The 17,174-nt window shown below is 37.4% G+C and overlaps 1 protein-coding gene across 2 annotated transcripts in view; it reads left to right on the top strand.

The window, feature by feature from the left end:
* SPOCK1 (SPARC (osteonectin), cwcv and kazal like domains proteoglycan 1) overlaps positions 1-6,809 on the top strand; it is a 549,728-nt gene extending 542,919 nt beyond the window's left edge. For both annotated transcript variants that reach the window (XM_036848672.1, XM_036848671.1), the window contains 2 exons: positions 2,722-2,859; positions 3,319-6,809. In XM_036848672.1, coding sequence (XP_036704567.1) covers positions 2,722-2,859; positions 3,319-3,509 — 329 coding nt within the window. In that variant the 3' untranslated portion in view covers positions 3,510-6,809. The remainder of the gene's footprint in view (positions 1-2,721; positions 2,860-3,318) is intronic.
* The last annotated feature ends 10,365 nt before the right edge of the window (positions 6,810-17,174 follow it).

Raw genomic sequence — 17,174 nt, 5'->3', positions numbered from 1 at the left:
TTATACAAAACTTCTGGAGTATAGAAAAAGAAAAATACCTGAATCACTTTACAAATTAGTTGCTTTGATACAGAAATTGAAGAAACAAAACTATATGCCTCTATCACTTAGTAACATAGATGCAAAAGGATCAGCAAATTGAATCCAATATATCATGACCGAGTAGTATTTATTCCAGGAAAGCAAAGATATATTTTTAAAAATTGTGCCACTCATTAAAAGCATATAAAGGATAAAAAATCCTACGATTCTCTCAAGTATTAATGTTATTGAATCAGGAAGGAATAGAAAATCTGAACAGACCGGTTACTAGTGAGGGGATTGAATCAATAATCAAAAATCTCCCAAGAAAGAAAAGACCAAGAGCAGATAGCTTCACTGGTGAGTTTGACCAAATATTTAAAGAAGAATTAACACCAATCCTTCTCAAACTCTTCCCAAAAAATTTCAGAGGAGGGAACACTCCCAAACTCATTTTATGAAGCCAGCATTACCTTGATACTAAAGCCATAAAAAACACTACAAGAAAAGAAAACTACAAGCTAATATCCCAGATGAATACAGATGCAAAAATTCTCTAGCAGCACATTAAAGGAAAGGAAGATGTAAAATTTTCTTTGTTTGCAGATGATACAATTTAACCAAGGAGGTGAAAGATCTCTATGCTGAAAACTGTAAGACATTGATGAAAGGAATCCCATATTCATGGATTAGAAGAATTAATATTGTTAAAATGTCTATAGTACCCAAAGTCATGTATAGATTCAAAGCAATTTCTATAAAGATCCCAGTAGCATTTTTTTTTACAGAAATAGAAACACAATCCTAAAATTTATATGAAACCACAAAAACCCCAAATAGCCAAAGCAATTCTAAGAAAGAACAAAGAAGAACACTTCCTGATTTCCAGCTGTATTATAAAGCTACAGTCAACAAACAAGGTTGTACTGGCATAAAAATACACACATAGAGTAACAGAACATAATTGAGAGCCCAGAATAAACCCATACATATACAATCAACTAATATATTCAAAAGACAGTCTCTTCAATAAATGGTGCTGGGAAAATTGGATATTCACATGTAAAAGAATGAAACTAGACCCCTATCTTACACCACTCACAAAAATTAACTTGAAATTGATCAAAGACCTAAATGTAAGACTGGAAACAATAAAACTGCTAGGAAAAAAACATAGGAAAAAAGCTCTTGACATGGGCCTTGGCAGTGAGTTTTTGCATATGACACCTAAGACACAAGCAACAAGATCAAAAATATGTGGGACTACATCAAACTTAAAAGCTTCTGCGCAGCAAAACAATCAACAAAACGAAAAGACAACCTATGGAATGAGAAGAAATATTTGCAAACCATATATCAGATAAGGGGTTAATATCAATATATATGAAGAACTCATACAACTCAATAGCAAAAACAAAACAAACAAAAAATTCCACAAATAATTCAATTTGACAAATGGACAAAGGAACTGAACAGACATTTTTTCCAAAGAAGATATTCAAATGGTCAACAGGTACATGAAAAGGTGCTCAGCCTCACTAATCATCAGGGAAATGCAAATCAAAACCACAGTAAGATATCAGGTCCTGCTGTCAGAACGGCTATCATGAAAAAGACAAAGGATAACAAATCTTGGCAAGGATGTGGAAAAAGGAGAACCCTTGTGCACTGTTGCTGGGATTATAAATTGGTGCAGCCCTATGGAAAACAGTATGGAGGTTCCTCAAAAAATTAAAGATAGAACTACCATATGATCCAGAAATTCTACTTCTGGGAATATATCTGAAGGAAATGAATAAACTATGTCAAAGAGATATCTGCACACCCATATTCATGACAGCATCATTTACATTAGCCAAGATGTGGAAACAACCTAAGCGTTCATCAATGGATGAATGGCTAAAGAAGTTCATATATGTTTTTATATATATATATGAGAAGAACATCATTCAGCCAGAAAAAAGAAGGAAATCCTGCCAATTGTGATGACATGGATGGACTTTGAGGGCATTATCCTAAGCGAAGTGAGTCAGACAGAGAAAGAAAATACTGTATGATCACTTGTATGTGTAATCTAAAAACAAACTTTGAGACTGGTGGTAAACACAGGCAGGGTATGGGCAGTGGGAAAATTGGATGAAGGTGGTCCAAAGGTACAAGCTTCCAGTTATAAGATAAATAAGTGCTGGGATATAACATACAACATGATATCTATAGTTAACACTGCTGTATGGTAGATATGAAAGTTGTTAAGAGTAAATCCTGAGAGTTCTTCTCACAAGGAAAAAAACTTTTCTATATGAGATGATGGATGTAAACTAAGTTTACTGTGGTAATCATTTCACAACATATAAGTCAAATCATTGCGCTATACACCTTAAACTTATCCAGTGCTGTGTGTCAGTTATAGGTCAATTACATTTCAATAAAACTGGAAAAACTTCTGTAATAAAAAGTTATTAATAAGAGTAGAACCACAGGGAAAAAGAGAACTCATCCAAGAAGGAATCCTATCTAACCTTGAGCAAGTCCTAGGGCCCTGTAATTTTGATTAGGTAATAACCAAGCATGCCATTCTTTCTCACTGGCTTTGCAGTAAATACCCTGTCTGATGTGTGAGCCCTCTTGTCTGTTTTTGAGGGCATTAACTCAAGTATCTGTGCACTTCTCTGATTCAAGTTGCACCTTTCGTTCTCCCAGGAGCATTCATACCTCGGTGTAATGAGGAGGGCTATTACAAAGCCACGCAGTGCCACGGCAGCACAGGGCAGTGCTGGTGTGTGGATAAATACGGGAACGAGCTGGCTGGCTCCAGGAAACAGGGTGCTGTGAGCTGTGGTGAGTAAGCCCTTCTGCATCAGCCCCCAATGACCTCTGGTGACTTACAGGTACTCACTGTATGAGGATCTGGGCAGAAGAATTTGTAGAGGTCGTTATGGTCTACAGTGAGTGAGTTTACAATGGAGATAAAGTAACCCTGAAATCACATGAGATAATGCATAGCTAGTTTTCCAAGTGCCAGGAGCTCACTATGACCAATGAACTGGACAACAGTTTTTGACAGTCAGAAACGGTTGCAGGCAAAGAGCGACTCAGATAAACCTCCCAAAAAGGTAGAAACATCTCAAGAATTCTGGGGCTCATATCAGAATAAAGCCTGTGGTCCATGCCAGGTAGGCAGGGATGCTCTCATGTTCAGAAGGTGAACTGCATGATTCTGCCCTACAGTTAAGGAAGTCGTGAGGCATAAGCAGAAACTAACCTCAGATCTTTTCTTCCTTCTTAATGATGTTTCAGAAGAGGAGCAGGAAACTTCAGGGGATTTTGGCAGTGGTGGCTCTGTGGTCCTGCTGGATGACCTAGAGGATGAATGGGAGCTGGGACCAAAGGACAAAGCGGGGAAGCTGCGGGTGCACGCCCGGGCAGTGACGGAGGATGATGAGGACGAGGACGACGAGAAAGAAGATGAGGTCGGGTACATATGGTAGTCCCCACAAGGAGGAGGACGTGAGGTCCGCACAACACTGCAAGTCACTTCCTGTTCCTGCATTTGTATCTGAGACTCCACGGCACACGGCCTCTTCTACATTGTTGCCCTCTCCACCCAACCTAAGGTTCGGAGGAAGACAACTCCTTGTTCCCGGAGCATTCTGATTTTGCATACGGCGTGTGGGAAAAAGGGTGTTGTGTTTTGTTTTTTAGACAGGGGAAGGCTGGCTGAGTTAGAGCCTCCTTCCCTCCCGTGAGTTTTCTGCAACAAGCATGTGATTTATGTGGGACTCTGACAGCGCAGGGAGCCCCTACCCTCAAACGTCAAAGACCCTTCACGATCACCGACACTGGTGGTTAGTACAGCATGGTTCCCGGCCTTACCGTGTCTAAGTGCTTTTCTTGTGTCCTGTAGATGTTGTGGAAAACACACCGCACTGTACCTTGTTCCCCCTGCCCCCCACCACCCCTGGGGTCTATTATTACAAATTAGTTTTTCACATTACTCGATCTGGCTTCCTACAAACAACAGCCTTAATTCAGTCCAGAGTCCTTTTGGGGAACTGATCTCCTTTATTAGAAGAGGTGTCTGGATGCTTCTCTCTGTACGTACATAAACACGTAAGTACGTACAGAAGACACTGTACACACCTGTCAGAAAAAAAGGGTTTGGCTATCTATTAAAAACTCATTTGAAAAACAATTACACATTTGTCAGCTTGTCCAGACCTGGATCATCATTTCTGGAATAGGAAATGTGTATCAGAGTCCTTTTTTGCACTAACAGTTGGCACTTGTAGCCCGCAGACTGAGGAGGCTGCTTCCGTCTGCGGCAGCAGAGTTATTGGAAGCCTCTTTGATTTGGATAAGCCTCTGTCTGCCTAAATTGCTTTCCCCGCAGAAGCCATGCGACTCCCACGTGGGCAGCTTCACAAGCCATCTCTCTCATTTCAGCTCAAGCCCCCCTCGGGCTTGCAGCAGTCCTGTGTGCGGCAGGCCCCTCCCTTCCTACCTACTCAAGGGCTTTTTCTAAGGCATGTACACGTACCCTCTGCTCTCTGGGAAGACAGTCCCTCGCTGTTCCTTAGCAGAAGAAAATTCAGGATGCTTAACTCAATGTTGCAGTTTTGCCGCTCTCTATCCACACATCATGATGAGGCTATAAAAGCTCTACAGATTTTTGATCGCTCATCATTTGTAAAGAATCTCAGCTGGAGGCCTAGAAAGAACTCCATGACAGCACATGGGAAACTAGGGCTAGATTTTAAAGAGCTAGTCCTGCCCTCATCCCTTCCCCGACACTAGTGTCAAGGTACTAATGAAGAAAGCCCTTTACCATTGCGTTTCTTTTCCCTAAGTTAACTCATGACTAGAGTCTATCTCCAAATTTGGTAGGGTCATCATCTCTATAGTCTTTAGGATTTCTCCCCCTATCAAGCTGGCCCCCATACAAGTACCAAAGAGTAGTCTTCAAAGTGGCCCCATTTAGCTCAGTACAGGGCCTTAAGCTCCTGCCCCACCTGGTTTCCACCCACATGGATGCCCTCATCAGCCAGCCAGCAAGGCTCTCTTGCCCACATTTGTTTTTCTTCCCTTCCTGCACTCCAGCCAGTCTACAAGGAGACGACATAAACTCAGGCGAAAAATATACTCAGCCAAACCATGATTACAGCGGCAGCTGACCAGCCCCTGCTCCAAACTAACTATTTGTTTATACTTTACCAGCCCACCTCAAACTAGTATTTTCCAATCCCTGCATTGGCCAGATGCAGTGGCATTATCCCTGGACTTGGCTCAGATGGGACATGAACTTACTTGATATGGCAAACTCATTTGGCCTGATAGACATGAGTACAGCCAGGACCCTAGGTATCAGATGACCATAGGCAAGCTCTGTATTGGGACCTCAACTCCTTCACCTCTGTTTCAGTTGTTGTTTTTTTTTTTCTCACTTGAACAAAACTCTGAGATGATAATTTAGAAAACAGGTGCTTAATTGCAGCTAAATTACAATTGAATGTATAAAAGAATCGAGACATACTAAAAAAAATCTCAGTTTAGACCATCAAAGAAAACCATGGTTACTATCTCCTCTGAGCTTGGAAAAATGCACAAGAGAACAAATTAAAATCGACAAATTGATTTCACTTAGAGAAACTTCTAGGAACAGAGTGAACCACACTGATTTTAATTTGCCTAATTATCTTATGACAAGTGTCAAATTAAGATGACACTTAAAGATCCTTAGCATTAACTTAATGATGGAGAAGAGTGCTCACCAGTCAATTCCCAGGAAGGTAATGAGATGCTCATTTTCAGAGACATTCCAAGAAGATATTTTGATTCATTAAAATATTAAATAAAAAGCCCTCCTAAGACTGGAACCCAAAATCAATGGAGCAACGTTAACGCCACTTTTCATGCCTCACTTTGGCAAGACAGCATTAGATTTTTTTTAAAGGTACTTTGCATAAGTAGTAAAGATTTGATATTTTAGTTACCTCATCCTTAGAAGAATTTTTGCTTTCCTCTCTTTTGGCAGGAGCCCTTTAGCTAGTGATGGAGTATACATAAAAATCTTGATTAAAAAAAAATAGTACTGTGATAATCATTTCCTAGTTGGAGACAGATATGGAGTTGAAATTTCACTGGCTCATTTTTGGAACCTCCTTAGTAAATAGTTTTATTCTTATTCCATAAATGGTTCTTTTATTTGATACCATTTCCTTGGCATCTAAGTTAAGCCCCAGAATTTTCTTCCACAATGGTTAGTTGTCTACCATATTACTGTCTTTTTGTTTCCACGAACATTCTAGGCATGGGAATACTTTCATGCTGAATTCGAGGTATTATATCAGGTCCTCCTCCTTTATGCCCATTTTCCCACGCCCAGCAGTGAATGACAGCACATCTGTCCAGGTCTGCCCCTCTCCTCTTCACGGGATGCCATCTACAGTTTTGTTTAGTTTTTACCTTGACCACACTGTACAGTAACATCCGAGAGCCCTTTCTACAGTGGGTGGTTTTGGTCTTTTTATACCTTTTTCTCAAAGTCACTGATGTTTGTCTCTGTTCAATGTGCAGCATTGTAATGAGAGCCCTCCAAATCCTGAGTGTCAGTTTGTTGTCCCTATTGTAGATGAAATAGCAAAGTAGAAAAACCTAGTAAATTCTGAATGCTTTCCCACATAGACTTATCTGGAATGTGAACACGACTCTTTGGTTAATAGTAAATGCTTAACTGTAGTCCTGGGTAGGTGCATTTCTGTCTGTCTCAATAAATTTTAATTTGTCTGCAACATCGGAGTGTTTGTATTTTGTTAGCTTGCACGTGCACTCGCCAGGCCATGTCCACACATGACCTCTGGAGAAGAGTATGGGCAGGTCAAGGGGATCACCAATGCAGGGCCCTCTGTGAGGCCAACCTGCTGGTGGTCCAGCCTGTCCTGACCCCTCCCAGCACACCCTGGCCCATCCGTGCCCTGTGCCCCCTCAGCCTAGAACCTTCTCACCCGACCCCTCTTTCTGCTGCTTTCTCCTCTCTCAAGCCACAACTTTCTTACTTAGTCCTTATGCATCAGATTTCACTGTTATCATCCTGTTTGCAACCTTACGCTTTTTCAATTCTTCTTATTCCTTCCCTCCCCAGTCAGTTATTCTCCAATTCTCTTGGGGGAAAAAAAAAAAAAAAAAAAACTCCTTTACAGGGACTCTGAGATGTGCTCAGTTTATGGCTGAACACACCAGATGCTTGTCAAACATCAGAAAACACCCAAATTGGAACAGGAATTATTTCCTTTCCACCTTTATCCACATTAAAGCCAGGGTATCCATGACTTAATTATACCCTGAGTGAGTAATTTCACCACCAGCTGAGGTAGAATCTATCTTATGAATAATTCTAATTCTTTACCCAATGGACTGCATCTTACAGACAATTTACAGATTGACAGTTCAAGGAAAGGTGCTTCCTAAATCTACAAAATAACTAAGGTCAGAAGAACAGTGGCCAATATGAAGCCTCCAGGGTAGGTACAGGGTGCATTAAAGAGCAGCTGGCATTTGTGGACACTCCCGAAATTCCTCTTAAATCATCAGATTTACAGTCAAACCCCACATGTCTCCTCAAGTTGTGTCTTCATGGAAGCCACCTCTGTCCATTAAAGGCCAGGACCAAAGGAATATTAGTTATATGGCGTGAGTAAAAACGTCCCAGCACCTCTCAAAATTCTGGGTCAGTTTTCAGATTTGCTTTGACAAACTGGTTCAAGGAAAGAGGAAGATTTCAAAATTTATTCATTCAACAAGACTTTAAGGTTAATTAGAAGATTTGTATATATATAGATTAATATATGATGGATGGATGAATGCCACTATGGGCAGGCACCACATTCAGTGCTAGGAATATATCAAGAAAAGTGAATAAGACCTAGGGGGTCCTGCTCTGTAAAGTTATCTCCTTGAAAAAGACAAATAACTGTTACAGTATGGGTTGATGGATATCATAGTTGACACCAACGGCTACTGCAGCCTTGTTTAAAGCTCACCTTCCTTGGTTTCTCATATCCATCATTCCCTGATTTTCATCCTACCTCTCTGGCTATTCCTTTTAGGTCTCCTGTATTTCCTTTTGTTCACCCAGTTCTGTTCATATACGTGTTCCTCAGATCTGTGTCCCTGGCCCATTCCTCTTTAATTTTACATGCTTTCTCTAGACAATCTTATCTACATCAGTGGTTTCAACCAACTCCTCCACTTGGAGAAGCCCCGGTCTATGTTTCAAGTGCAGGTTTTGATTCCATTCTGAAAAAGTCACCTGACATTTAGATAATTCTACTCAAATTTCCCATTAACACCTCAATTTCAAACCTTAAAACATCAAAATGATAGAATGAAATATAGAGTGAATATGCCTATGAAAATAGGAATCAGCAAGGCTTCTTTAAAAACAATTCCTAGCAAACATGAGCCATAAAGGAATAGATTAATAAATTTTCCTCCATCAAAATTAATAGCACGTCATGAACAAATTTAAAAGATAAACGAGAGACTAAAGAAGATAATGAGGACATAAAACAGATGAAGGATTAGGATATAAAATTTTTTAACTCCTACAAATCCATAAGAAAAATAGAATTCAACAGACTAATGGGGAAAGATAAAAACAAGTGAGCCATAGAAGACATACAGATGGCAAAGAAACCATGCCTAACCTCACTCATGATCAGAGAAACACAAATTAAGCAATGATCTCTCAGTTTCACTCAGAAAAAAATCATGATCATGTCAAGTGTTGTTGAGAGTGCAGTATAAGGAACACTCTTACACACTGTACAGTCCAATCAGCCATTGGAGGGCAGTTTGGTAACAGCTAGATAAGTAAGAGTGAATACCCTAGGACTGAATAATTCCACTTCTCAGTAATTACTCCTAGAGGAAAAAAATCACACTAATTTACAAAGATATATGTAAAATGTATGTATATCCGTTGTAGCATCATTTGTTAGAACAGGAAATTTGGTACAAAACTAAGTATCCATCAGTGGGCACAATGGGCAACTCTATGCTGTGGAATACTATGCAGCAGTCAAAAATAATGAAGTAATTTCATATGCACTGACTTATCAAAACTTCTAAAATGTCTGTTGTATGAAGAAAAAAATGAAGTGATATAGAGTATGCAATATGTAAGTTAGATATATAAAAGATTATACATCCACTTTCTCTGAGTAAATATGGAGATACACAAAACAAGGTCTGAAAGGACACACACCAAGCTGGTAGCAGTGGTGACCTCTGAGGAAAGGACTGGGACTTGAACTGATCAGCCTCATCTCTATGTTTCACTTTTGCTTTTTATCATGAAAGCAATACACCATGTCTTGTATGATTTCAAAATAATTCATTAGCTTCCTCTTCTAGACTTCTCCTCATACACTCCTTGACTTCAGAAATAGCACCACCATCTACCCCTCTCTCCCCAACTCCCAAACTGTAGTAAGTCACCAAATTCTGTCAATTCTTCTTTCTAAATATCTCTTTCTCTCTATCTCACCACTGCTGTCATGGTTCTGACCACCATCCTCTCTCTCAATTGTCTTAGAAATTTTGTAACCAGTGACCCTGCTTTATTCTTGCCCAGCTCCAATACATCCTACATGCTGCTTCTGCCAAAGTAATTTATTCTCAAAGGCAAATCTGATCATGTCACTGCCCTACTAAATTTTCAAGGTTTCTCATCACTCTCACGACCAAATCTAAATTACTTGGCTTGGAAAATACACTCCTTTGTAATTGATCCCTTTCCACCTCTTTGTCTCCTTGCATTCCTCACATCTCAAATCCTAATCTTTTTCCCAAGCACCTCCACCCTTCTCAAGCTTCTGCCTGTGTTCCTGATAGTTCCTTTATCAAAACACCCGAGAGGTACCAGCTCAATTATTATTCCTCTAGGAATCCTTTTCAATTACTCTGAGAATTACCAAGCACTCCTCCCCTTTTCTCTAGAACCCTGCATCTGCAAACCAGTGCTTGGTAACTGCCATGTCCAATTCTCTCATCAAATATGAACCTTTCAAAAGCCATAGATAAAGCAAAATGGCAGACTAGGAAGCTCTAAGCCATCATTCCCCCAGAGAGACATCAAAAATAACCCAAAACTGGCTAAGATAACCTTATAGGAATGCTATTAAGTGGTTAAAGTCTACAACAACCAAGTGAACACCCAAGCAATAAAAAGCCACATTCAAAATGGTAGTAAATTCCATGGTGTTTTACTTGCCCTGAACCACTGCTTCCCCAGAGCATAATGGTCTTGATCTGGAGGAGGTGGCAGCAGAGTTCCTAATTCTATCCCATGAACCAGAGGGAACAAAAAAGACCTTTTCTGCAATATTCTAACCTATCTTGGGGCTTCCTAAAGGACAGGACTTTGTGATGCCTAACTCAAAGCTCAGGCAGGGAGAAACAGCTAGCACTGCTCATGAAAGCTGCAGGGTACTAGAGACCTGCAGACACCTGAGACAGAAGAGTATGGGTAAAGTGAAGTAAACTCTTTGGGAAATTAAGACATTTAAAAGCAACTGTGTACATAGGAGAATCAAAAAATGCTGCCCACAGGCTCAGGCAAAATGCATGCTCAGCTAAGACACATGAGAAAACCTTACATCTTCACCTTGGACTGATCCCAAGCCTCATATATGACCAGTTAATTAGCGAAGGACTTCCCTGGTACAGAACTGGTATGCAAGGTCTGAAAAAGGTGGATTTTTTTTCAAATGCCCTATTTTTCACAAGGTACACAAACTATCAGGAAAATATGGCCCATTCAAAGGAAGAAAATAGAGTGGCAGAAATAACCCCTGAAGAAGCAAAGGCAATGGAATTTAAAACAACTGTCATAAATATGCTCAAAATGCTAAAAGAAAACATGAACAAAAGACTAATGGAAACAAGGAAAATGATACATGAACAAAATGAGAATATGAACAAAGATAGAAATTATATATATGAAAAACAAATAGAAATTCTTGAGCTGAAAAGTAGAACTGAATAGAAAATTTCAATGCACTGGTTTGACAGCAGATTTGAGCAGGCATAAGAAAAAAAATTGGTGAAAAAAATCAAATTAGTACATATGACATCATCAAGTCTGAGAAGCAGAAAAAAAAATGAAGAAAAGTGAACAGAGCTTAAGGAACTTATGAAATGCCATGAAGTAGACCAGTATATACATTATAAAAATCCCAAAAGGATAAGAGAGAAAGGGGTAGAGAGATTATTTGAAAAAATAATGGCTGAAAATGTGCCAAATTTGAGGAAAGACATGAATTTGCACATCCAAGCAGCTCAATAGACTGGAAGTGGGGTAAATCCAAAGAGACACACACCAAGACACATCATAATCAAACTACTGAAAGAGAGAGAATCTTGAAAGCAATAAGAGAAAAGTGATTCATCACATACAAGGGATCCTCAGTAAGATTACCAGCCAATTTACCAGCAAGAAACCTTGGAGGCCAGAAGACAGTGGAATGAAATTATTTAAAGTGACAAAGAAAAAAGAAAGAAACATAGCAACAAAGAATTCTATAACTAGTAAAAATATCTTTCAAAAAAATTAAGACACTGTCAGATAAACAAAAGCTGAAGGAATTCATTACCACTAGACCTGTCCTATAAGAAATGTTAAATGGAGTCCTTCAGGTTAAAATGAAAGGAAGCTAGATGGTTACTCAAAACCATATGAAGGTATAAAATTCTCTGGTGAAGGTAAATACATGGTCAAATATTTTTTAAAAGTATTGTTGTAATTTTGGCTTTTAACATTTTTATTTTCAACAGTATTTAAAAGACAAATGCATAAAAATCATTATAAATCTATGTTAATGGGTACACAATATAAAAGGATGTAATTTGGGACAAGAATAGATAAAGGAGAGGTAAGAAGCTATAAAAGGGTAGAGTTTTGTATGCAAGTGAATTTCAGTTGTTATCAATTTAAAATAATTTTTATAATTTTAGGATGTTATATGTAATCCCCATGGTAACCACAAATATGTATAGAATATTTAAAAGAGGGAATGACAAAACAATTAACTAAACCCAAAGAAGGCAATAGCAGAAGAAAAAAGGGACATAAAAAAAAAGCTGTAATACATGCAGAAAACAACAAAATGTCAAAAGTAAGACTTTTTCTATCAATAATTAACTAAGTGCAAATGGATTATATTTCTCAGTCAAAAGGCATAGATTAGCAGAATGGATTTAAAAAGCAAAAACAAAACATGATCCATCTATATGTTGTCTACAAGAGACTCACTTTAGATATAAGGGCAAATATAGGTTGAAACTGAAAGGATGGGAAAGGTATTTCATGAAAACAGTATTCAAAAGAGAAAGGGTGGCTATACAGGTATCAGACAAAATTGACTTTAAGTCAAAAACTCTTACAAGAGACAGAGAATGGCATTATATAATGATAAAAGGGTCAATTCACCAAAAAGATATAACAATTAAAGACATATATGCAACAAAAATTACACTTACAAAATATGTGACAAAAATGTTGATGGACTTGAAAAGAGAAATAGACAGCCCTACAATAATAAGTAGAGACTTCAATAGCTTACTTTCAATAATTGATAGAATTATAAAGAAAATCAATAAGGAGAGAAAGGACTTAACAGTATAAACCAATAGGACCTAAGAGACATATACAGAGCACTCTGTCCAACAACAGCAAAATACAATTTTCTTACACGTGGACCTGAACATTCTCCAGGATAGACCATGTGTTAGGCCACAAAACTCATCTTATTGTTTTAAGATTTTACATTGTATAAATTAAAAAAGATTAAAATCATACAGTATCTTTTCTGATCACAGTGGAATGAAACTAGAAGTCAATAATAAAAGAAAAACCAGAAAATTTACAAATGGGTGGAAATTAAACAGCACACTCCTAAATGACCAATGGGTCAAAGAAGAAATCACAAGGGAAATTATAAAGTATCTTGAAACAAATGCAAATGAAAACACAACATACCAAAACTTACAGGGTGCAACAACAGCAGTGCTAAGAGGGACATTTATAACTCTAAATGTTTACATTTAAAAAATCTCAAATCAACAATCTAACTTTACATCTTAAATAACTAGAAAAAGAAGAACAAAATAAACCCAAAGGTAGCAGAAGGAAGGAAATAAAGATCAGAGCAGAGATACATAGAATAGAAAATAGAAAAATAGAAAAAATAAACAAAACCAAGGTTGGTTTTCAAAAAGATTAACAAAATTGACTACCAAAGTTTAGCTAGACTAAGAAAAAAAGGAGACTCAATTACTAAAATTAGAAATGGAAGTGGGGGACATTACTACTCATTTTATAGAAATAAAAAGGATTATAAGAGAATGTTGTGAACAATTGTATGACAAATTGGATAACTTAGATGAAATAAACAAATTCCTACAAAGACGCCACCACCCAAAATTGAATTATGAAGAAATAGAAAATTTGATTAAATCAGTAATGAAAAATCTCCCAACAAAGAAAGTCTCTGAGCCAGAGGGCTGCACTGGTGAATTCTACCAAACATTTAAGGAAGAATTAACATCAGTTCTTATCAAACCCTTCTCAACAAATTGAAGAGGAGGGAACACTTCCTAACTCATTCTATTTGGCCAGCATTACCCTGATACCAAAGCCAGACAAATAAACTACAAGAAAATAAAACTATAGACCAATATCCCTTATGATTATTCATGGAAAAATCCTCAACAGAATATTAGCAAACCAAATTTGGCAACATATTAAAAGGTTTATAAACCGGGACCAAACCGTTTATCCCTTGAATGCAAGATGGGGTTCAACCTATGAAACTCAATCAGTGTAATATATCACATTAACAGAATGAAGGGGAAAAAACCAAGTAATCATCTCAATTGATGCATAAAAAGCATTTGACAAAATTCAATACATTTTCATGAAAAAAGCCCAATAAACTAGGGATAGAAGGAAACTACCTGAATGTAATCAAGCCCATATATGAAAACCCCACAGGTAACAGCATACTCAATGGTAAAAGACTGAAAAACTTTTCCTCTACGTTCATGAACAAGATGAGAATGTCTGCTTTCACCACTCCTATTCAACATGGTATAGGAAGTACTAGCCAGAGCAATTAGGCAAGAAAAATTAACTACAGGCATCCAAATAAGAAAGGAAAAAGTAAAATTGTCTCTGTTTGCAGATGACATAATCTTATATGTAGAAAACCCTAAGATCCCACAAAAAAGTTTAGAGCTAATAAATGAATTCAACAAAATTGTAAGGTACAAAATCAACACACAAAAATCAGCTGTGCTTCTATACACTAAAAGTGAACTACCTGAAAGAGAATTAAGACAATAATTCAATTTACAATAGCAGCACAAAGAATAAAGTACTTAAGAATAAATTCAAAAGAGTAGGTGAAATAATTATGGACTGAAAACTACAAAACTTTGCTGAAAGAAACTAATGAAGACATAAATAAATGGAAAGACATCTGGTGTCCATAGATTGGAAGAGTTAATATTGTTAAGTTATCACTATTAGCCAAGGTAATCTACAGATTCAACACACTCCCTATCAGCATCCCAATGATGTTTATTGAAGGAAAAGAAAAATCCATCCCCAAATTTATATGAAATCTCAAGAGAACCTGGATAGCCAAAACAATCATTAAAAAGGACAAAGTTGCAAGATTTAGACTTCCTGATTTCAAACCTTATTACAAAGCTACGGTAATAAAAATTATGAGGTACTGGCATAAAGACAGACATTTAGACTAATGGAATAGAATAGAGAGCCTGGAAATAAATCCTTGCATATATGGTCAAATGACTTTCAATGAGGGTGCCAACATCATTGACTGAGTAAAGGACAGTATTTTCAACAAATGATGCTGGGAAAACTGATATCCACATGCAAAATAATGAAATTAAGCCCTTTATTTATACCATATACAAAAATTAACTCAAAGTAGAACAAAGGTCTAAATGTAAGGCTAAAACTATAAAACTTTTAGAAAACAACATAGAAAGATAGCTTCATGACACAGAATTTGGTAATGATTTCTTCGACACCAAAAAGCACAGGCCACAAGAGAAAAAAAAATTGGACTTCACCAAAACATAAAGATTTATGCATCAAAGAACACTATCAAGATAATGAATCAGAGAAAATATATGCAATCATACATCTGATGAGGGATTAATATCCAGAATAAAGAAAGAATGACTACAAGTCAACAACAAAAGAACAAATAACCCAATTAAAAAAGGAGCAAAGGACTTGAGCAGACATTTTCCAAAGAATATATACAAATGACCATTAAGTCCATGAAAAGGGGCTCAACATTGCTAATGATTAGAGCAGTGCAAATCAAAACCACAATGAGATAGCACTTTACAACATTTGGATGGCTATTATCAAAAAATAATAGCAGAGGGCAGACAGCAGAAGCAAGAAGAACTAAAATCCTGCAGCCTGTGGAATGGAAACCACATTCACAGAAAGATAGACAAGATGAAAAGGCAGAGGGCTATATACCAGATGAAGGAACAAGATAAAACCCCAGAAAAACAACTAAATGAAGTGGACACAGGCAACCTTCCAGAAAAAGAATTCAGAATAATGATAGTGAAGATGATCCAGAACCTCGGAAAAAGAATGGGGGCAAAGATCGAGAAGATGCAAGAAATGTTTAACAAAGACTTAGAAGAATTAAAGAACAAACAAACAGAGATGAACAATACAATAACTGAAATGAAAAATACACTAGAAGGAATCAATAGCAGAATAACTGAGGCAGAAGAACGGATAGGTGACCTGGAAGACAGAATGGTGGAATTCAATACTGTGGAACAGAATAAAGAAAAAGAATGAAAAGAAATGAAGACAGGTAAGAGACCTCTGTGACAACATTAAACACAAAAACATTTGCATTATAGGGGTCCCAGAAGGAGAAGAGAGAGAGAAAAGACCTGGAAAATATTGGAAGAGATTATAGTCGAAAACTTCCTAACATGGGAAAGGAAAGAGCCACCCAAGTCCAGCAAGCACACAGAGTCCCATACACAATAAACCCAAGGAGAAATATGCCGAGACACATATTAATCAAATTTGCAAAAATTAAAGACAAAGAAAAATTATTGAAAGCAGCAAGGGAAAAACGACAAATAACATACAAGGGAATTCCCATAAGGTTAACAGCTGATTTCTCAGCAGAAACTCTACAAGCCAGAAGGGAGTGGCATGACATATTTAAAGTGATGAAAGAGAAGAACCTACAACCAAGATTACTCTACCCAGCAAAGATCTCATTCAGATTTGATGGAGAAATCAAAAGCTTTACAGACAAGCAAAAGCTAAGAGATTGCAGCACCACCAAACCAGCTCTACAGCAAATGCTAAAGGAACTTCTCTAAGTGGGAAACACAAGAGAAGAAAATGACCTACAAAAACAAACCCAAAACAATTAAGAAAACAGTCATAGGAACATACATATCACTAATTACCTTAAACATGAATGGACACAGGTTCGTTGAATGGATACAAAAACAAGACCCATATATATGGTGTCTACAAGAGACCCACTTCAGACCTAGGGACACATACAGACTGAAAGTGAGGGGATGGAAAAAGATATTCCATCCAAATGGAAATCAAAAGAAAGATAGATTAGCAATACTCATATCAGATAAAATAGACTTTAAAATAAAGAATGTTACAAGAGACAAGGAAGGACACTACATAATGATCAAGGGATCAATCCAAGAAGAAGATATAAAATTATAAATACATATGCACCCAACATTGGAACACTTCAATACATAAGGCACCTGCTAATAGCTGTAAAAGAGGAAATCGACAGTAACACAATAATAGTGAGGGACTTTAACACCTCACACCAATGGACAGATCATCCAAACAGAAAATTAATAAGGAAACACAAGCTTTAAATGACACAATAGATCAGATACATTTAATTGATATTAATAGGACATTCCATCCAAAAACAGCAGATTACACTTTCTTCTCAAGTGTGCACAGAACATTCTCCAGGATAGATCACATCTTGGGTCACAGATCAAGCCTCAGTAAATTTAAGAAAATTGAA

The sequence above is a fragment of the Balaenoptera musculus genome, chromosome 3, assembly GCF_009873245.2.
Source record: "Balaenoptera musculus isolate JJ_BM4_2016_0621 chromosome 3, mBalMus1.pri.v3, whole genome shotgun sequence".
NCBI classification, from domain to species: domain Eukaryota; kingdom Metazoa; phylum Chordata; class Mammalia; order Artiodactyla; family Balaenopteridae; genus Balaenoptera; species Balaenoptera musculus.
The sequence above is the reverse complement of the archived record's forward strand: the minus strand, read 5'-3'. Positions and strand labels throughout refer to the sequence as shown.